The following is a 20,974-nucleotide window of genomic DNA, read 5'->3' as shown; positions in this document are numbered from 1 at the left end:
AAATGTTAAAGCTATATTTAGTGGTGAGTCTGTATAAATACAAAAGACATAAAACTTTGTTGATCATGGAAACTTTTGAAAACTTTTTCTTCGCATATTGTACGCAAAAATGGCAAAACACAACAAACTGCAATGTTAAAAAAGGAGCTTCTTGCGGTGGTGATCAGTATACCTGCTGGGAAAAAAAACACCAGATGCTGAGTAGCATCCACAGGTCATGAGTTATTTAACACGAGCTGCCATTCAGATAGGCGTTCATCCAGATCTCCTGCATGATCATCTCTCTGCGCTCAATCCTCTCCGCCCGCTCGGCCGCTTCGCTCACATAAGTCACTTCCTCCCAACCGTATATCGCCTTCCTTTCCGTGGCTGAGAGCAAAGATCTTCCCGTTCCCTCGTGGTCATCTTCTTCTTCATCTGTGTCATCCTCATCCTCGTCATCTTCCTGATATTTAACAGTAGGGCTTCCCGGCTTGGGTGCAAGTCTGTGATCTCTGACCCAGCGTGCCCTGCAGGTCACTCGAACAGATACAGCCAGCAGGGTGAGCAGGAGACCAACGCACACGCTGGAGGTAAACAGCAGAGCTGCCATTTCAGGATGCTCTGTGTAGGAAACAAAGAGGGGGAGTTGCGATAAAGCATGGATTGGGAGTTAGTTCATGAGCGCATGTGTGTCAATACCTTTGATGTAAGCATATGTCAGGAGAGAGTTGCTCATCATCGCTCCTGAGTTGTCAGGCCTTCTTGAGCCTTTAGGAAAGGGCTCCTCCAGATCTGCAGGAGAAGATTGTGAAGATTACAAGTACGATGTGAAGAAGTCACAATAAAATCTTGGAACTGCGTGGACGGCATGACGCTGTTGTACCTTTTTCTGTGCCCACGCTAGGAGATGAGGTGAGGCTTACTATGTTGGGGTCTGCCACCCTTAGTAAACTCTGCGGTACTATTGGGAAAAGGACAGAAGAAGTCTTTGTATCGCTGTGAACAAAATGACTCAGTGGCTCAGTAGACCGTTTTAAACAAGCTACTTCTCACATCCAAACTGAGCCAACAATGGAGTTACATATTCAGATCGAAAATACTTTCCCTACTATTGTATTAATAATAAGCGCCCTTCAAGGCTAACACACATTGTTTTGCTCTATATGGAGCCAACACATCCAGTCAGAAGAATTCTTTCAACACCAGGCTCCAAATTACGATGCATGAATGTGACCTCGATGGCATTTGTGCCAATCACAGGAAGTTTATCAGGATGTCAACTCCAACTCACAAATCAGTTGCTCACAGTCCAATCTTCCCCTGCTATTGCGCTCTTGGGTGTGATGGGATAAGAACAGCTGATGGCTGGGATCAGCTGATAAGAATCCAGAGTGGGAAGTTAGAAATGTTCACCGATGGAGCTACCGCGTAATGAACGAGGCCAAAACAAAAACCTTCCTTTGTGTACGTGCTCCTACTTTAAAACAGCTATGTTCAATTCATCACAGGGATTGCAATTAAGGTGAATGAGGAAACAGAGAGGGTCCTACCACAAGAATAGATCACACTGAGGTACTTCCTGGTTCCTGGAAAGCATGGGTCCCTAAAGGTCTGGTTGCTGACGGGAACAGCACACTTCTGTTTGCTGTAGCAGGACTTGGAGACCAAGTGTACGGCCTCGTGGTTCAGACACTCTGCAGGGAAAGAGTCAATTGCAAAAAGAGTTACTGAATAAGAAACATTGATTAACTGTAGTTAATCCATCCATTGGCTTCCGCTTATCCATATCAGGGTCGTGGGAGGGGCTTGAGCCTATCTCAGCTATTGTAGGGCAAGAGGCGGGGTGCACCCTGGACGGGTCGCCAATGCGACACAGGACTAACATAGTTAGTCATAAAATCAAAAGCATCCAGAGACCTAACTGTATCCTGTCATTGTACAATGTGAAATCAGTCACGTACAGTTTGAATGTCACACCAGGAAATGTTCCCAGAACGAAATGATAACAATGGCTGGGACACTCTCCAATGAGTAAATGTATTATTCCATTATTCATGTTATTATCTGCACCTGCTTTTTCATGCTATGGGAAATGTCAAGACAAATGTGAGCAGATATTTGTTTATGATAACATCAGAACATTTTCTTCTGCTTAACCAGGTCTGGGAACAGCAGCAATTAAATAAGTATCCCTCCACAAACTGCCACCTTATCACGGTCTCACACACAGAAGTTTCACAAGATTATACAATGAATTATTTAATTATATTGAGAAGCAATATGTCGCCCTTTTTAAACTTTCACAGTGCTGTACTCTAAATGTAAAACAAACTGTGTCCTCTTTAACTTATTCGTGCATCTTGAGACCTTTCATTGCTGGAATCGTCTGCTAGAAACTCACCAAACGGGGGTGGTCTTGTCAGGTGGGAGGGGCAGGTGTCGGTGTGACCCAGCCTTCGCCCGTAGACAGCTGCATAGATGTTCAGCGCCCTGGGGGGCTTACAGCGCAGGACCATGGTTTCTCCTTCACACACCACATGTCTTTTGTGTTCAGCTGAGTGAGGGGGAAAAAAGGAGTAAAGACGACTTGGAGGAGGGTCTGATGGTGGTAGGAAACTGACGGCTGGAATTGGGTGTGGGGAGGATTTTTATGTGTGGCTGTGTAGCTATTCGCTTAAGAATGTGTGAGGAAACTTGTGCTGAAACAAAATTTGACCCGATGAACTCACTAGGTTTACACTTGTAGTCCACATGGAGGTATTTGGTAGTGCCGGGGCAGGGGTCCTTCCCAAATAGCAGGTGATTGACAGGCATCTGGCAGTCTCTGTGGCTCTGACACTCCGACAAAAGCTTCTGCACAATAAACATGGACGACAGTCAGCAAACACCATCCACAGTGAAGGAAGGACAACCAAATCAGATGCAAAGAGCCAAGCTTATGCACCGACTGGTTGACATGACGATTTTGAGACTGCGTGAAAGTGACGAGCAGCCACTAAGTAACAGCTGACCCAGTGAGAGTGAAAACAGCTCTTTACCCCACATATAAAATGCACCTGTAGGGCTGTGAAAGCTGAGCAGCTGTGATTGTGTGCCCCGAGTGGAGGGTGTGGAGCTACTCCGCAAAGCTGCATCTCGCTGCTCCCGTAGAAGGCAGACTGGATGGAGATGGTGGAGTGGCGTGGACAGTGGAGCCGCAGAGGTTGCCCATCACACGCGTGGGCAGAGTGGCTGGTAATGATCCTGGACAGGTAGTCTGTTAGACAGAAGACATGTATGCATGCACAGAAGGGAGACTTTGCTCATTTTACACATTACATTCAGAATTTCACCAAATCGTACTGAATTAAAAAAAACGAAACTGCAGTAATTTATTAGCTACATAAATAAAACACTCTTTTTCTTGGATCTACTGCATCAGTAGCTGCGGAGCAGGTTGCGTGGCCTCTTTGGCGCTCTTGCAGGTGTCTCAGGTTGCTTTAAAAAAAAAAAATCACTGTGGTCTTGCCTCACTCACTGTCTTTCTTTTTTTTTTTTTCCAAAGTGGCATATTCAGCGAACTGGCATTCAACAAACATAACCGCCCTGTGCTGTACGGTTATACATTACATTACTTACTGATTCCAAGGTGTTGAGCTGAAGCTGTGCACAGTGTATCCAAAGATAAATACATTTATAAATCCAACACTGGGGAGATGGTTCTGATAAAACACTAGAATATGAGAAGAAATGCTGCGCAGTCATTTTGTCAGCTTTACCAATACAGCAAGAAGACACAAAATAGAGAATTAAGATGTGTTACATTATACCATCCAGGCTTTCTTGCTGTATCATGAACACTAGCAATGAGAAAGAGTACAGCCACATTATCTATAACACCATACATAAAAATGGCAAACAGAAGGTTAACCCCCCACACACACACACACCCCAGCCACCCAACCCCACTGGCAGCTGTTATTACACACCATATAACAGTGGGGCTCATACCCAACCTGCTGTAACAGAAATACTTCGTGTTTTCATTGTCTGCACGACCACCACCACCACCCCGTAATCCCCCACCCACCCACATCACCATCATCTTACCTGAGAAGTCAGCCAGTCCACTCATGCTTCTGGTCCACAGGAGTAAAGTCAGACAGAGGAGGCTGTGGCTCCAGTCCAGTCCGCGACAACGGGTCCAGCTCATGACTCGCATCCCCCGTCTCACTGATCATATTAAAAGCTGGGACGCTTAAAAAAACCCCACCGTAGGACTTCCCAGACTTCACAAGAACCCACGCCAGATGGTGAAGGCGCTCAAAGAGGCCGCGATACCGAGCTTCATCTCTGTGTCGCCTGAGCTGAGATCAAATCACTTCTTCATCCGTCTTCACCTGCAGCACAGGAGAGAGAGAAAAACAGCGGCCGTTTGGGGTTGAGTAAGATCAGCCGCTGTGTGCAGCAGCAGCAGCAATGGACCACAGAGGAGGTTGGGAATAGCAGCTGCGCAACAAGTTGTTCAAAACTGACAGACGAGGTGACGGATCCGAGCGACGCGTGGAGTGGCGAGTCTCCCACGGCGACTTCCCAAACGCTCAAGCCCGCAGATCCGTGAATGGATCCATGTGGAAACTGAAGGCGACCCACAGTAACAGCTGAGCGGGAATCATAATGTGGGCGTGGCGCATAAAACTATTTTAAAGGGAAGAGGGGCGACACGCTCGCTGGTAATGACGCACTGGCTCCCTCCCCCTCCGCGAAGCACATGTTTACTTTTTGGAACTTGCTGTTTTATTCTGCACGTTTCCTTCGCCTTTCTCTACAACTCCTAAGCTTTATTTTATTTTTCCACATCATAGCTTTATACCAGTGTATTATATTTGGCGGAATATTTCGGCTTTCTTCGCGTATTAATCTTACATCTTCACAAAAGTAATAGAAATACTCTCATAGGACATTGTGCAAAGGTTTAATCAGTAGAAAACCTCTTAGAATTAGAAGTGCCAAATTTTGAGGTTTTAAGTGACATTTTGATTCAGTTTCTTCTCATAATCTGACACCCTAACCATGGCGCCTTTCAGTGAAGCTGGGGGCCTACTGGGTAAACTGCTCCCCAGCCCACATCCATGACCCACTCCATGGTAACCAGTCAGTCTCCGTGTCAGACTGCACAGCAGACGTACAACAGTCAAACTGACAGAGACAGTTGGGGTCTCCACGCTCAGCTCCACATAAGTGGGAGAGAGGCAAGGGTGGGTTTGGATCACAAGGGGGGTATTTTGCATATAAACTGGACAAGTTTGTTGCATTCTCCGTATTTTGGCTCCGGGTGCTCAGGCAGTGGCTCCAAAACCACTTTTACGTGCCGTTATCCTTCCAAAGCCTGTGGAAGTCTGCTGTCTATCACAAAAGGTTTCCTGCACTTTGTTTTTAAGAGGTAACATAGCCATCTAGGCCAGTCAGTAAAATAACAGTGGCACATGGGTAAACAAGAAATTCATGTAATGAGGTAGTGGAAAGGCTTCTGAAATGTGTTGATGATGCAGTCTTTTTTAAAAGTATAGAAATAATGCTTTTTATTATAATTTCTTTTGTTCAAGACAACTATGTCAACATTCACCACAGGAGACCTATCAGTAATAACACAGACTATAAATCAGGGGTGTCAAACATAGACCTGGGGCCCAGAATCGGCTGAAAAAAGCTCAAATCTGACCCCACTGGGCAGCTTTGGAAAAGTTTCAAGGAAATCTTTGGATTTTTAACTGTATATTTACAAGTTTTACAGCTTCTTCTACAGATAAAGACCTCCACCATGGCCATTTATACTACACCAAAGTAAATAAGCAACAGAAAAATAATCAAATAATGTAAAGTTTCACTTTTCTGGGCAGTGAAATACCACAACCTTTCCTGTTATTTTCACACATTTACTTCTTACAATTTAGTTGTGTTGGCAGATTTGAGAAGCTTCTCTGGTCCAGCCCACTAAAGATCAAGGTGGGCTGTATGTAGCTCATGATGCAAGAGGAGTTTGACATTCCTGCTATAAGTGTTTGGGAGACAAACATCTTTTACGTGGTTACCAAATCCTGTTTTTTTTAATATGTTGCCATCACAACAAAACTATTCATTTAATGCCATCTACCGTCTCTGTATTTGGGCAGAAAGATCAGACTCTCACGACATGTTGTTAGTACTTCTTCGAAGGGGAAACAACCCCTCAATTAGACTGCAGTGAACAGAAAATAAAGACAACGCTCTTGATTAGTGTTAATGATGTCTGTAACAAACAGGAAGAGGTGGAGGAACAGAAAACAGATGAAGCCAAATGTTTTTGTTCTCTAATAAATACTCTAATAGGTAACTGTGAAATAAAGAGAAATATAAAGAATAATACTGACAAGACTTTAAAGCTGGAAGTTTTGAAAAAAGTGCTTCTAAGCAGCTCTTACTTTTAGAGCACAAGGAGACTTGTCTCTGCACAGATCTGTTGGGTTGCATAAAAAGAAGCCAGAAGGTGGGTGTCAAAGCAAAGAAATTTAAGTGACTTTTATTATTTAACAAACACAGTAAATAATACAGCAACATTAGACAAATCTTCATTTAAAATCCACATTCATCTCAAGCTGGGAATCAAGTGCAGCCTGAAAACAAAAAAAAGAAATAGGATCAAATTCAATAAATCAGCCACCACATCTCATCCATTATTGAGCGAGTTTTTAGGATGCTTACCAGCTCTCTTTTTGCCTCTTCTATCTTCACTTGAGCCAGAGACGGGCTCTGTTTAGAGGAGGAAAACCAAAATTCAGAAACCCAAATTCAGGAAGTTTGTTTCCACACGTCTGAACACGGTTCAACCCTTTCCTTCAGGTTGGTTTTAATAAAGTCATTTGTGTGCAAAAAACATTACCCAAAAGGATAAAAACAGATTAAGGGGTTTGGTCGTGGAGTCTTTAAAAGTCAGTAACAGAGTGAAAACAAACATACCGGGCTCAGGTCCATGTAGGGCTCCAGTTTCTTCTTTAAGGGGATTATTTCTTTTTTCAGCTCGGTGACTTCCTGTAGAGAGAAAAATAAGATGACACTTTCAGACCCTCTAAGCAGACGGTATTACATTTTCATTTCCATGGCAATGAATGGGGGCGCATGTGGAAAAGCTGAAATACCTCTGACAGCTGCACAAGAGCCTGGTGGGTGATAGACTTGTCCATGTTCCTGGATACAAGCTGGGCCTGCAGGACAGAAAGAGCAGAATAAAATCAATGATCTTTAGAATATCTGCTCCCTCCTGACATTAACAGGAACTCTTGGACCCGTTCTGCAGAAACATCTCTGTTCTCTAAACTGTAACGTGATGCACACATTATATCTGGGAGATCAAACACTGATGCATAACAAAAAAACTGGAAAACTGGTCATCCCAATGAGGAAAACTGTGCATTTTTCTACACCTTTTCTTATATTTTTTGAAAACTATCTCTTTTTTGTGGTAGTGTCATCAACACTTCATACCATCCCAAACGTTTTATAAAAATACTTTTTCTTCTGCATCTTTTCTCCTTTACTATGACCATTCCTAGAGTTTTATATACATAAAATTGATCTTTTTGGCTTCTGATGATGGATATTTTTACTGTAACTGGAGGGTAACTGTACCTCTAAAGCTGCAGGGCAAAATCTTATTTGTACATTTTGTTATAGTTTCTCATCCAAAGCAAACCTCCAATTAATTGAGTCAACACAAAGAAACACAGAGCACTTTTAAATATCTTGATGAGTTCTGCAAAAATGTTACAGGCATTATTATCATTAGCTCTTCTTTCTTTTTCAAACTGCCTCAGACATCACTGTAATATACACATTATTCAGTCTGCCTACTGGAGTACTGGTAATGCAAGTACAAGTAGCCAATCACAACTCAGAGCATCAAGACCATCTGCTGAAGTTCAAACACAGCATCAGAATGAGCAAGAAATGGGATTAAAGTGACTTTGAACCTGGTTGATGGTTGGAGGTGCAGACAGGAGTACTGTATTATTGTAGCTTCTGGCTGAAAACGCCTCATTGATGCCAGACGGGAAGGACCAGACTGCATTGAGCTGACAGGAAGTAACTCAAATAACCACCCGTTACAACCAAGGTATGCAGAAGAACCTCTCTGAATATAATACAACTAAGCTTGCAGCAGATGAGCTACAGCAGAAGAAGACTACACTGGGTGCCACTCCTGTCAGCTAAGATCAGGAAACTGAGGCAACAATTTGCCTGGGCTAAGAAAAAAATTGGATTTCTAAAAAAAGATATGAAAAATGATATGAAAAAAAAAAAGCCTGGTCTCATGAGAAAAAAGGGGTCCAACCCTGCACTAACAAGGTATACCTAATGAAACACAAACAACATACCTCACACCGCTCCCGTCTGTTACTGAGCTCGTTCGCCTTTGCTGTCACAAAATCCATTTTGAGCAGCTTCTCCTCAGCTTTAGCGCTCTCCACTGCCTGAGCTTTGACAGTTTTGTTGATATCCCTGAAAATTAAGATTGCCAGTATTACAAAATATGCTACATATCATCCATATAAGAACAGGTCAGTGTCATCCTCTGTGTACTTACTCTTGTAAACTTCCCCGGAGCACCAGAGTTGACCCGAGTCTCTTTCTGAGGGCCCGGAGCTCTCTCTCAAGTCTTCTATTTGACTTCTCTGCTTCCAGAAGTTCACTAGTGAGGTTGTTTACGGCTGGCATAAAGCTGCACACAAGATGACGAGACACGAGCCAGTTTATCTCACCCTGTTTTTTTAACCTGGCCAACTTCATTGAAAAAAAAACAAAAAAAACATACCTGCCCAGTGAAGTGTCTCTCACTCCAAGCACCATAGCATTGTCTACTAAAGCAGATAAGCAGTCAGCAACTGGCTTTGACAAACTGGCAGAGGACAGGCCAACACTTTGTAGAAGAACATCCTGGAGATGAGCACCTGAGTGGAGAAAACACTGAAAACTTTAAGGTGGAAGTTAATGTCTCACATAAACAGCACAGAGAAAAGTAAATCATTATAAATAAAGGCTTATTAATATTATTTTGTAACAACTTGGATTTTTTAAAATATACTTTTGGCCGATATGCATCAGAGGAAGAGTACCACAGTGCAAAAGTAAAACAGATGAGGCATCAGGCAAACATACAAAGAGAAAACTAAGATGAACAGTTAAATGGTTTTAATGTAGAAATCATTGTATACTGTTTATTACTTCACTATCAGTATCTGTTCACTAGTTTAAGTCTAGACAAATGTGTTTCTGTATACCAAGTATAATGTAAACACACTTGATAATACACCACACGTTACAGTGTAAAGGTTGTAGGCACTTTGAATTTTTAATTTCTCATCCATCACATAATAGCCATGTGCAAAAGTCAGTCCTGAAAGAGTTTGGAGTAACCATGGTGAACGTTTCATTGCCTGCAACATCATCTGTGAGGAAAACGGGACGCTGGTGGGAGGACCTGCCAGTTCTGGTGTTCTCAGGCGAATGCCAGTTAATCTGCATGGTGTTCGGTTGTGAACACAGGTCCCACTAAAGGACCTTAATGCCACCTTCATAGTTTCTGTGTTTAGGTTTGGTAACAAAACATGCACATGATTAGCCCACTGGAGGTAATTTTGCAGGGCTCTGGCAGCACTCCTTTTGTCCCTCCTCACACAAAGGGGCCGATACTGATCTCACTGCTCGGTCGATGCCCTTCAACCCTGTCCAGCTCTCCTTGTGTCACCACTGTTTTGAGACCACGATGGAAGATACAGCAAACCGTAGTGATGTACCATCCTGGAGAAGTCGCACACTCTCTGCTGCCTGTGAATGACCTGCATCTACCCTATCAGCAGTTTCTGCCTCCTGCTTGGACAGACTGATATCCCTGAACTTTAACTGTCCTTCTATTACACTGTGACCTGCTAAATGCCTTTAAAATGAGTGCAAGTGCACTTGGATGCTGTCTTAAACCCACAGCATATTTATCCCCCCCCCCCCTAGATTAAATGAACTTTGTATAACTGCCTGTAAATTACTCACCCTCAGCCTGGTACTCTGCAGCTTTCTGTTTGAGGTCCTCTATAAGGAGGGCTGTGTCACTGCAGCGGGCTTCGCTGGACTGGGCGAGCTGGTACAGGATGTCCACTGTCCGTGTGTTGACTTCAAACTGTGGCACAACCTGCTCACCAAACACGGCGCCGAGCCAGCTGTTCACCTGAGGATGCCACAACAAGCAGGAACATATAAACACGGGGCAGCAAAAGCAGTCAGCGGGATATGCTCCCGAAACAGAAAAATACCTTCTTAATCTTCTCACACATGACTACTAAAAGGTCGTCACAAACCAAAACAAACGTCTTCTTGAAAACGGCAAATGTTTTCGCGCCCCCGAAATCATCCCAAAAACTTCCTGGTTACCGGCCAATGAGAACACAGGGCAAAACTACGTCAAGTAACAAACGAGAGACATATGTTTTTCTATATTTTCTAAGATATTTCATAATACAAAATTAAATAAAAGATAAACAGGCGTAATCAATCACAGTTGGTAAGTTAAATAAAAATATATATTTAAAAAAACTTTTTCCAAAACACTCTTTCCGGTTCACGTTTCCTGTGGGGAAACAAAGACAAAGAAAAACTTAAAATAGATCGCCTCCATTTCCGTTCAGTTCGACGGAACTAAAGAGACTTGTAGACTTGGATTGTTAGAGCTAACCAAAGCTAAACTCAAAGCTACAACTCTTGAAATAAAACTAAAAATTACAATTTCAACAAAATAACAAAACAACATGAACCTACCTAAATAAAAATGTGGAGGGAATGTCTTAAATTTTTAACTTTTCCAATTTGGTCACATTTTTTACAAGTGATATTGGCTCTTTTGTTGTATTATTGTTCTGAATCAGTCTGGATTCAGTCTCACACTCTGACATTTTCTTCTTCTTTCAACTCCTTACTTTAGGGGTCATTACAACAGACCATCTGCTTCCATCTCACCCTATCCCTAGCATCCTCTTCTGTCACAACAACCTTCTGCATGTCTTCCTTCACTACATCGCTGAATATTCTCTTTGGTCTTCCTCTTTCCCTTCTCCCTGGTAGTTTCATATTCATCATCCTTTCCCCACTGTGTCCACCATTCCTCCTATGTCCAAATCATCTCAGCTGTGCTTCTCTAATTTTGTCTCCAAAATGTTCAACCTGAACTATCCCTATGAAGACTTTAGTATCTTCAGTTTAGCCACCTCTGGTCTTATTGGGAGTGCCACTGCCTCCAAACCAAATATCATGGCACATCTCACTAGAATCTTCCAAAGCTTCTCTTTCACGCTCGCTGCTATCCTTCTGTCTTTACATTCATATCCACCATGCTTGCACTGTGTTCTTCACATCTCATGTGTATTGTTTGTTGCTTTGGATGACTGACCCTAGGTATTTATTCGCATTCACCTTCACCATCTCTACTCATCTCTGTGTGCGTTGAGACAACAGGTTTTGTGATTTGGTGCTGTATAAATAAAACAGAATTTAATTACTCTTTGGAGTTTCACTACTTTTAGTAACGTTTTACCTGACCTGCTTTTTTTTATTGTTGGTGTCAGATTAATTATAACACAGTGAATGATGAATGTTGGTTAGAGGTGGCCCCTGTGATTTGTTTTTATTTTTCATTTATTTATTTGCCCAGAGACCCAACAGAATCACCACTGATATACACTTTGTTCTCACCGGGCTGAGTGCCACAAGCTAATAAATAAATACGTTAACGGACACCAACAAACAACAACAAGCTAACAAATATTCAAATTTAAAATTATTATTTAAAAAAAAAATGCATCCGAGTGGAAGGACGAAAGCGGAAGTGCGTGCAGGTTAACGTTTCGTATCGTCGGATACCTCTCGGATGGTTACTTCACCGTCAACAACCCGCCGAAGTTCAAAATAGCTTGTTTGAAAAAGCGAGTAGAAATGGCGACGAGGAAACAGTTGGAAAAATCTTATAGTAAAAGTGTAAATAACTCCACGTTTGACGCGTCCAGCATAGACTCCACCACGGTCGGGGAAAAGCTTTTCCGCCCCACCGAGAACGAGGAGGAGAACGGCGATGACGGACCTGTGGTCTTCATCTGCGCGAAATGCAAGCTGCCTGTCGGCGATTCATTGTCCTGGGATGGAAGTGAAGATGATCTCAACCAAATCAGACTGAAGCGTAAGTTTGGCTTGGGAGATTGTTTGCCCTTTTAGCCCAGAGCCGGCCCAAGTTGTTATGGGTCCAGAGTTTGATTTGGGGCCCCCTTGTAGGCTCATCGCCTAGAAATGTAAATATTATTTTCTTATGTGAACTTCAAATGTAAAAAATGAAAAAAGTTAATAGATTAAATAAGTATTTGAGTAAAAACACCCTCTACTTAAAGTCGGTGTTAATATATCTGTAACTTTGTGCCTCAACTAATGAAAGTGCCCTTCTGACATGCATTTTACCTTTCATATTTATTACTTTAAAAGGAGATGCGTGTTAAAATGAATGAAAAGACTGATGGCCTGGTGTGTTTATTTACAGGATGTGAATTTACAGATTTTTGAGCTGTGTTCAGCTGACCTATTTTTTATCCTTAGGGGTCACTGACAATGTCATGATTGGAAAGGAGAACCGACTGTACGAAGCAAGTAAAAAGTCTCTCTGGTAAGATGATGCCCAGCAGTAAAATATGTATTCCAGTCCTTTACTACCACCTAGTTTTACTACTAGTTAATACTAGTGTAGCACAAAACTTACAATGTTCACAAGTGGATGAAAGCACCAGAACTTGCACATAGGAGTCTTTTATGATTTCTTATTTAATCAAGTCCATTAGGGCAAGGACAGAGAGACTCAAGAGGAGCTTCTATCCCCAAGCCATCCGTGCCCTAAACACACACACCCGCCCTCTCACATCATCTATAATTGACTGAGACAGGACTCTCTTCCAGACACTAAACCAAGGAACAATGTACATTTCAAATTCCTTTAATTTTAAATATGTTTATATTGTCTATTCTGTAAAATAGTCAGATGTCTATTCATATTAATGTACAGAATTCACCTGCTTGCTGCTACCACTGCACATTCACCCAATGTGTATATATATATATATATATATATATATATATATATATATATATATATGATGTTCTTCCTCTACCCCCCCCCCCCCCCCCCCCACACACACACACACACACAATTTTTGCACATGTCGAGGAGCGTGTCAGGTTACATTTCACTGTGTGTTATATTTGTATAACTATACATGTGACAAATAAAGAACCTTGAACCTTGAACCTTGAAAACTCAAGATGGTCTCTAATTTCAGTAAAGACTTGGATTTCCCTTTTTTGATTGATGCCAGTGTCAAATTCTACACATCCAACCATGTGGGAGTTGACTTTAGAAGTCTGAAATTACTGATAAAAACTTCCTGGAATCAGGTTGAACAGATAGTGTTTTTGTTTCAGTCACATCACCTGGATGGACCTCTCACACTCCTCACTCAGTTCTGTGGCCCTTGAAAAGCTTGATGCATAGGTAGCAGGTGATCATCTTCTTGCACTGCTGAGGTGTTCTTGAAGCAAAGGTTGCTTTGATGGTGGCTTTCAGCTGGTCTGTGTTATGGGGTGTTTGTCATCTTCCTGTTGACAAATCCCCACCGATTCTCTCTCTGATTCAAGTCAGGGGAGTTAGCTGACCCATCGAGCACAGCAATAACATCAGGTGATCAGCAGATGGAAGAATGTGCTGTAGATGCTTCAGTTGTCTCTAGCCAAGGAAAGGCTTGATATGTGGAGTACAACAGTTGCCGGTCCTTCGCCGAGGATGTCTGTGTGTGGTGACAGCAACCTCAGAGCACTGTGAAGATCTCCCAAGTTCTTGAATCAACCTTTCTTGACAATCAAGTCTGCAATGATCCCTCCTGCTAGTTCACTTTTTCCTACCACACTTTTCCTCTTCATGCAAACTTTCCATTAATATTCAGTACTCTGTGAACAGCCTTTTCAGCTATGAAAAGTGTTGATAGTTGTCAGATAACTGCAGTGGAATCTGAGATAGATCTACCTCTGAAGCGTTGCAGTTTTAGTACAGTTAGAGCACTAATACCACATGTGCATGCCTGATTCCACAGCGTCCATCGGGGCAGGAGCAGGGTAAGCCATTCTTTTGGCATTTTTTATATATATGTATGTGTGTCCTTGTTGGAGTAAATCTGTTTCTCTGTTTGAATGTTGTGTTTTTTCCTCCTTTAATTTCTCTACAGTTTGGTTGTGGATCTCATCTGTCGGGGCTGCCATTCTGTGCTTGGCATGGTGTACACATCCACCCCTAAGAACCTGGACCACAAGAGGTTTACCTTCTGTTTCAGTGTCGCTGACATCGACAGGTGCGTTTTTGGGACAGACTTTAGTTTAAACAACAACAAAACATGGTTCATGAATTTACTAATTTTCTGATGACTCCAGCAGGATAATGCATCACATTGCAAAGCTCAAATCATCTCAATCAAGTTGGTTTGTTGAACCTGACAATGAGCTCAGTGCACTATAGAGAAGTGGTTTGTTAAAGTAGATTAATAACTGAGACACAAAGCTTTGACATTTTACATATCAAACAGAAGAGATGAGACATGTTGTATATTGTTATTTTAGATCAAATTTTTATTAATATTTTAGTTATTTTGCAATAAGCTGTACTGTCTCTGGTCATGATATTGTATTTAATACCATTAATCGTAACGTGTTCGTGGTGTGAATCCTCCTTTTACAACTTTATTGACAGTGGAAATCTTTTTCAGCTACGTGCTCGGCTCTGGAGGCCAGATGTTGGCAGCAGAGGGCCCCAAAGAGCAGCCAGTAACACTGGAGTACAGAGGCATTGTTGAACAACAGCTGACAGAGGTAAATTACTACTGCTGCTTCTCTTTGTCTGCTTTCCCTGATGATGTCTTGCTTTGGGAAAAACAAAATGTTTCACGTAATGAGCAGATTTTCTGCTCTAAAGCTCACTGTAAACTGATTATATCTCCAAACACAGGTTGACATTAGTCCTTAAAATTGTATTGTTGCTTTGCAAAAAGTATTAATGTTAAAAAATCAAAATCTGGTCAGCAGATCTAAACTCTATGCAAGGTTTTAGCAGAAATAGTTTTTCTTTATTGACCTGTCTCTGTCATAGTACTTTCTCATTAGCAACAAGCAGCACTTTCGTTGATGCCCAATGCATAGGTTGTACTAACGGTGACATCAGCTTACTTCTGGGAAACCCTTTGTGCTGTAACGGGCAGCCAGACACTAATATCAGACATTACCTCATCTATCCGTCTCGTCTTCTGCAAGCACTATACCATTTTCTCTGAAATAATAGCAGTGATGTTAATATGTTTAGGGTTCAGTGTTGACATCCAAATCTCCTGTTTGCAGTTATCCAATATCTCAATTTTAATTTCCTTACCCTAATTTAGTTTCATCTTATGATTCTCATTATCACTGCTCAGGAATTCTAGTCAGATTTTTCACGGGAATCGTGGAATGACTCCCAAAGTTGAAGTCTAAATCACCCTTTGTTTAAAATATCCCACAAAACCACTAATTGGCCAGTAGGCGGCGATAGCGTGCAGGAGCGCCTGCCAGCCCTTCCACACTCTCTTGCACCGGGGACAATAGATGTGATACAGACCATGCTGAGGAATCTTCGCTGGAGAAAAACATGTTTTGGTCATGGAGTGTTTTTGTCACGGTAGCTTGGTGTGTGTGCGCGGTGCTCTGCTTTCACTTTGCACCAACCTGTGAGTTTTCATCACAGACCATGTGAACCATTGCATTTTGAGATGTTATCTGTGCAGCAGTATACTAGGAACAGGTTATGCTGATTATGGGACAAGAAAAACAAAGCATGAGCAGCATATGTCTTTTTAAATATCTAGAAAGACTTGTAGGTGTGTCTAAAGTTTGTTAAATGCTTTGTTAAATTTTTTTGTCCGTGACCTGAGTATTTGTGTATAATTGCCTTCCCTCTTCCTTTTCCATTTTTGTGATCCACCAAAAGATATACGTGAAACCCCCCCCCAGTTCATCTGATTTAAATTAAACCAGTGTCACTGCTGTGAGAATATTACTACACTGTGTGTGACGCAGACAAAGGGATACCCCAGGAAAGTGCATAATGAAGTGAAGATATTTACCTCATACTGGCTTTGGTTAATATTTGGGTTGGATTTACTTCTTAAATCCATCTTGCTTTGAGTGTTTAGTGCTTGTCTATATAGATTACAGATTAATCAGACTATAACTACACAACAGTTATATTAATTTCTGGTTATAGGCAGGTTGTCTTGTTAGTTATTGGTGCATTGTAACAAGATTATAAAGGTTTTTTGATCAGATATTAACGTCGCCGCTTTCTATTATTACTTGTTTGCAGACAAAACCCTACATCAAGATGATACACTTAAAAAACCAAGTTTCAACTTTAAGGCTTCAATTTTTAAGATATCCAGCTGGGTGTTTTTTAAATCCAAGGCTCATGTAGGTATAAAGTTAAACGTTTTATTGCTCAGTAAAATGTTTTGATAGTAACAGGTCTGAACTTTCATCAGTTGTTAATGTTTTTGAGTTTGAAAAGTGTCATTTTAGTCTGTTAACTGAATTTTGGTTTATGTTTTTGACATTTATTGCTAACCAAGTTAAAGTACAGGTCAAGTTTTACTGTTTTCTGGCATTTTATATCAGGATTGCCTCATTATTTGGGGAAATAAATGACAGAACGGTAACTCCGATTTTCTAGATACATGTGCCGTTATCGATTCTGCTCATAGAGCCTAGCCTTTATCGAGTCCTAAATAGTTTTCTGCATCAAGCATCCCATAGCTTTGCAACAAACAAAAACCACAAACAAACAAAGAAACAGAAAGCGTAGGAAAAAACGGCTGGCAGGTAACTCAGGTGTGCAAAAGCTCCATGCTTAACGAGTTTGACATCATTGTCTTCCACTCAGTTAGAAAAACAGAAAAACACGTCCCTCTGTTTGCAGCACGGAGTGAATAATTTGGCGTCTGTTTCTGTTTTACCAGTTCTCGTACACTGACTATGAGATTAAAAAAAACAAAACAAAAAATTGTTGCGTGCGCCCATTTTGTTAAATGAAAGGAAGGTGTGATAGGAGGATAGTTTTTATTCTCTTTGCAAAATGTAAAACAACAAACAAAAATCGTGCAGCAGTTTTGGTAAACACAGGTGGCATTCATGCTCTCTCTCCGAACCCTTTTGCTCTTGGTCTTTGTTCTCAGCTATCTGATGATGCTCGTGGCTCCTGATGCCACGCTTAATGTATTCTGTCTGTCTGCCTCCCTGTCCCTCCGTCTGTCTGTCTGTGACTTGCAGACACTTGTTTGGGTTTTTAATCTTCTACCCTCAGTGACCTGTCTCCCCCACCCCTCCCACTCTCTCACTGCCCCTCGCACCCGTCTGCCCCTGACCACTTCCTCTCTGGGTTACCTCATTCTTCTTCACTGTCTCCCTGTACCAATTATCTTTACTCCTCCTCCCCACTTTCTTCCTCACTGCTGCTTCCCGCTGCTCCCTTCATTTCCCACCTGTCCCGTTTCCCCCTTTGTTTCTTCCCCGCTCTGAATCCCTCCCACCTCTCTCTATCCTCTACCTGCCCAAAAACGCAACACAATTTCTAAACCATCCTTTTCTCTCTTTCCATGAACCCCCCCCCCCCCCCCCCCCCCAATCTTTTCTAGATGAAAATGCTGGTCATGTCCATGGCACACAGGCTAGAGGAGATCGAGATTGGCCTTCAGGAGGGATGCGATGACGCCTGACAGCGATGTTTAATATCCACACCCCTCAGCTGTACCTTTACATTAACGCTTTTATCTGTGACATATTCCTCGAGTTAGATGAGTCGTCCTGACCGCAACACCTAAAAACACACACACACACACAAAGCTTCCACTCTGCTTTGTCCTGATTACCAGTGGTGAAACAAAGCCTCCCTGCACTTGTAATCAATCACGTTGCCAGCTCTCGCGGCTCATGGCACAGTCTTCCCTGTAGGTCGTAGTGCAGAATGAATGCGCGCTACGAGCAGAATGTTTATTTGTTCGGGATCTCATCAAACAGGCTGCTCACTCAGCACAATGCTGTATTGATCTGGCCACTCGACTCAAGGCCACACACACTTTTTCTTTGTTCTCTCCCTCAAGTGTGGAGCCTTGAAATCAGGCTCGGATACATGCTTTTAAACGTCCAGTCGTCGCAGGAACTGAAGAGTATTTGCATTATTCTGTTCCAATGATGACTGAATTTTCCAGAATGGGTGGAAATTACCATCTGTTTCTCTGTGCGTTTACTCATTGTTGGATTGTTCGTTTTGTTCTCAAAGTTACATGTTTTTCTCATCTGCGTAATAAAGCATTGAAGTTTCAAACATGTTCCGGCATTGTCAGTTTCACATTGCAATTTAAACCAAGCGAGACAACTTTAAACTGTCAGGATAATCTTTTTAAATGTTTCTTTTGCACTTAAATTGTTTGGGGATCAGTGGCTTATCCTGCTTTGTCTTTAATTAGACGTATTTCTTGGATTTAAGAGTTAAACAACCAATTTAAGACCTTCAAAACTGGGAAGGTTGCTTAAGTCGGGGTCAGTGGGTTGATTAAATGTTAGAGCATTAAAAAGTGTTTGTTTGTTAGCTGACCTCTAATGTGCCTAGCAACACTTTCTACCAAAAAGCAGCTCCACGCCGTACCGCTTGCCCTCCCTCACCCACGAGGTTTCATCAGCCTCACACAACAACAACAGTGAGAAACGGCCAACCAGCACGCTGTATCCAAGGGCAGGTTGCGATGGCAACTGAGAGCACGTGCTACGCTGACTGCCTGTTGCCATCTCGTCATCGTGTTCACCGCCGGAGGAACAGCCAGCCAGCTCGCTGGCCAGCATGCCTGTCAACAGACGTTAGCTCCCCCCCCCCAACTCGTGTTCAACCACACACCACACACAAGGGAAGAGTCGTGAATGAGCTCACCCCTCCAGCCCCCCAACCTTAATCTCTGTGTGATGTTTTTCTCTCTCTCTCTCTTGTAACTCCACCCTTGGTTCTTTCTCCCTCCCCCTCCCTCTAATTCTCCCCACCCTCTACTGTTGTTGTTGGTAGTGGGGGCGAAGTCAAAACAACAACAAACAAACCGCATGGTTTTTGTTGTTTCTGGTAGCGGTGGTCGCAGCAGAAGTCTTTATCCAGCTCTCGCTTAAGGATGAGTTGCCTGTTCGCATCCTGCGGATGGATGATGCAAGCCAGCCGACCAGTCCAGATGTGCGCTGTTGCACCCTGTTACACAGGGTGGGTAGCAGGCTCGTTTTGGAATACATTTCCCAGTTTGCTTTGTTTTTTCCCCATAGAATGAAATGAAGCTTAAAGGCTGTTACCTCTGTTTAAAGTCTGCATCTCAGGGAACGGCTCAGTGGATCGCCTCTGAACTCATCTGGCCGTTTTTATATATAGACTTGGTGTTGGTGGATGTGTTGCACTACTGAGTGCAATTATTGCACCGATTTCACCCCGTTCACCTCTTACTTCTGAACCAATCGTTACCACCCAAACCAGGACCAACATAGAAACACACGTCTGTCAGTACCTCTCATTCTACAAGCACTCGGGGACAAAGGATGAATAATGCAGAGGTAGCGTCTGAGTGAAAGTCGCCTCCCCTCTCTCCCCTGTTTTCACCTTCCCTAAGCAATAAGGAAGCAATGTTGCCATGGAGGCAATGAAGCCTCGGCACGGCAGCAGCCAATTGAAGCCTTTTCTGTGTGAAACAGAGGACCAATGGCTGCTCAGACTGATGCTGTTATTGCCACGGACTCTGCGAGCTGATTGGCTGTGCTCTGCTCTTTGATTGAATTTCTGATCTTGTTTTTGGAGAGGAAAAAATATCTCAGGGAGTGCCACCTGTGCCAACTTTGAAAATATGTTTGGTTTTTTTTCGATGGATAGAAAAGGATTATCTTGTGAGAAGGCAAATGTTTCTGTTTTATTGGTTTTGAGAGAGAGCATTAAATGTGATCCTTCTTGTAATTTGGTTCTGATAATACTTGAGGGATGAGGGTGAGAGTGGCAATGAGATGGTTGCGTGTCAGATGTTTTGTTAAGGAAAACATTGAAAACATTATTTCTGTACTATTTTTTTCAACCTGCGCAATAGATGACTTTATTTAATCCTCGTTTCTGCCTTTTCCTATCCTGGTATTTGGTTTTCCTCCGACAAAGGGACCACACCCCACCAGTTGCTCACAGCTGGTTTTGGACCATTTCCTGGTTTAACCCTTCATTTTACACAAAACTGTGCATGTTCACTGTGCCTCCTAACACTGAGTGCTTTAAAAATATTGTTTAATAAATAATAATAATGATGATGTAATAAACAGATAATTATTAAAAAATAAATTATCTACTTAACAAACGTATAAATATCCCACTGGACTTTTGCCGTGGCTGATTGCCCCTACTTTTCCAGCGTGGTGGGCTGACCAACAGTATGCTTGAACGGAATCTTTTTTTTTTTTTTTTACATTTAAGTCATGGAGACAGTCTGGAGCCATCTTTGTCTTTGTTTCCCACAGATTTGTTGGAAGGTCGGTTAATAAACGTCTTCATCTGGGAGGTTCCCAAATGTAGGATGATCTTAGGTCTTTGTTCAACTTCACCCAGTTCAGATTAACTAATAAAACGTCTCTGCCCTCTCAAGGTTGATGACCTTCCTCTGTGTTTGTGATGGAACTATATAACCGACCAGTCGGTGACTCGTCTGACGGAATAACCCCAATCCCCTCTGAGTGCTCAAACAAAGCCTCCTACTTCATTAGAAACATCTGCTTGTTTATTTCCCCCTAAGTCTTTGTGTACAACCGTGGCTGCCAGGTAGTCTGGCTGCCT

At 42.3% G+C, this 20,974-nt stretch overlaps 3 protein-coding genes across 4 annotated transcripts; 1 reads left to right on the top strand and 2 right to left on the bottom strand.

The window, feature by feature from the left end:
- eva1c (eva-1 homolog C (C. elegans)) lies at positions 1-4,669 on the bottom strand. 2 transcript variants are annotated; one of them, XM_040033218.1, is made up of 9 exons: positions 4,498-4,669; positions 4,072-4,361; positions 3,021-3,238; positions 2,712-2,835; positions 2,384-2,536; positions 1,533-1,676; positions 866-943; positions 682-774; positions 1-603 (listed from the first exon to the last, which is right to left on the bottom strand). In XM_040033218.1, exons 2-9 carry the CDS (start codon positions 4,181-4,183, stop codon positions 227-229), a joined length of 1,299 nt encoding a protein of 432 aa, XP_039889152.1. In that variant the 5' UTR covers positions 4,184-4,361; positions 4,498-4,669; the 3' UTR covers positions 1-226. The 2 variants fall into 2 exon arrangements, with proteins under 2 accessions (XP_039889152.1, XP_039889153.1); XM_040033219.1 differs by having other exon boundaries at positions 3,039-3,238; positions 4,072-4,667.
- A 1,835-nt stretch (positions 4,670-6,504) lies between these two features.
- Positions 6,505-10,430, bottom strand: haus1 (HAUS augmin-like complex, subunit 1). The gene is made up of 9 exons (XM_040033222.1): positions 10,302-10,430; positions 10,042-10,216; positions 8,810-8,945; positions 8,582-8,716; positions 8,373-8,496; positions 7,137-7,202; positions 6,958-7,029; positions 6,703-6,750; positions 6,505-6,614 (listed from the first exon to the last, which is right to left on the bottom strand). Exons 1-9 carry the CDS (start codon positions 10,320-10,322, stop codon positions 6,570-6,572), a joined length of 822 nt encoding a protein of 273 aa, XP_039889156.1. The 5' UTR covers positions 10,323-10,430; the 3' UTR covers positions 6,505-6,569.
- Positions 10,431-11,881: 1,451 nt separating this feature from the next.
- mis18a (MIS18 kinetochore protein A) lies at positions 11,882-18,468 on the top strand. Its single transcript, XM_040033223.1, has 5 exons — positions 11,882-12,214; positions 12,622-12,688; positions 14,295-14,417; positions 14,829-14,931; positions 17,778-18,468. Exons 1-5 carry the CDS (start codon positions 11,974-11,976, stop codon positions 17,856-17,858), a joined length of 615 nt encoding a protein of 204 aa, XP_039889157.1. The 5' UTR covers positions 11,882-11,973; the 3' UTR covers positions 17,859-18,468.
- The last annotated feature ends 2,506 nt before the right edge of the window (positions 18,469-20,974 follow it).

Source organism: Simochromis diagramma, unplaced genomic scaffold, assembly GCF_900408965.1.
Source record: "Simochromis diagramma unplaced genomic scaffold, fSimDia1.1 OVJJ01000216.1, whole genome shotgun sequence".
Lineage (NCBI taxonomy): Eukaryota > Metazoa > Chordata > Actinopteri > Cichliformes > Cichlidae > Simochromis > Simochromis diagramma.
This window is presented reverse-complemented; position numbering and strand designations above follow the sequence as displayed.

Coding starts and splice junctions, on each gene's coding strand:
- eva1c (XM_040033218.1), bottom strand. CDS start 4,183: ATGCGAGTCATGAGCTGGACCCGTTGTCGCGGACTGGACTGGAGCCAC. Junction 3,239..4,071: donor TGGACTGGCTGACTTCTCAG/GTAAGATGATGG, acceptor TCTGTCTAACAG/ACTACCTGTCCAGGATCATT. Junction 2,836..3,020: donor AGGTGCATTTTATATGTGGG/GTAAAGAGCTGT, acceptor TTTATTGTGCAG/AAGCTTTTGTCGGAGTGTCA.
- haus1 (XM_040033222.1), bottom strand. CDS start 10,322: ATGTGTGAGAAGATTAAGAAG. Junction 8,717..8,809: donor AGAGACACTTCACTGGGCAG/GTATGTTTTTTT, acceptor TCTTGTGTGCAG/CTTTATGCCAGCCGTAAACA. Junction 7,030..7,136: donor CTCTTGTGCAGCTGTCAGAG/GTATTTCAGCTT, acceptor TTCTCTCTACAG/GAAGTCACCGAGCTGAAAAA.
- mis18a (XM_040033223.1), top strand. CDS start 11,974: ATGGCGACGAGGAAACAGTTGGAAAAATCTTATAGTAAAAGTGTAAAT. Junction 12,215..12,621: donor CAACCAAATCAGACTGAAGC/GTAAGTTTGGCT, acceptor TTTTATCCTTAG/GGGTCACTGACAATGTCATG. Junction 14,932..17,777: donor TTGAACAACAGCTGACAGAG/GTAAATTACTAC, acceptor AATCTTTTCTAG/ATGAAAATGCTGGTCATGTC.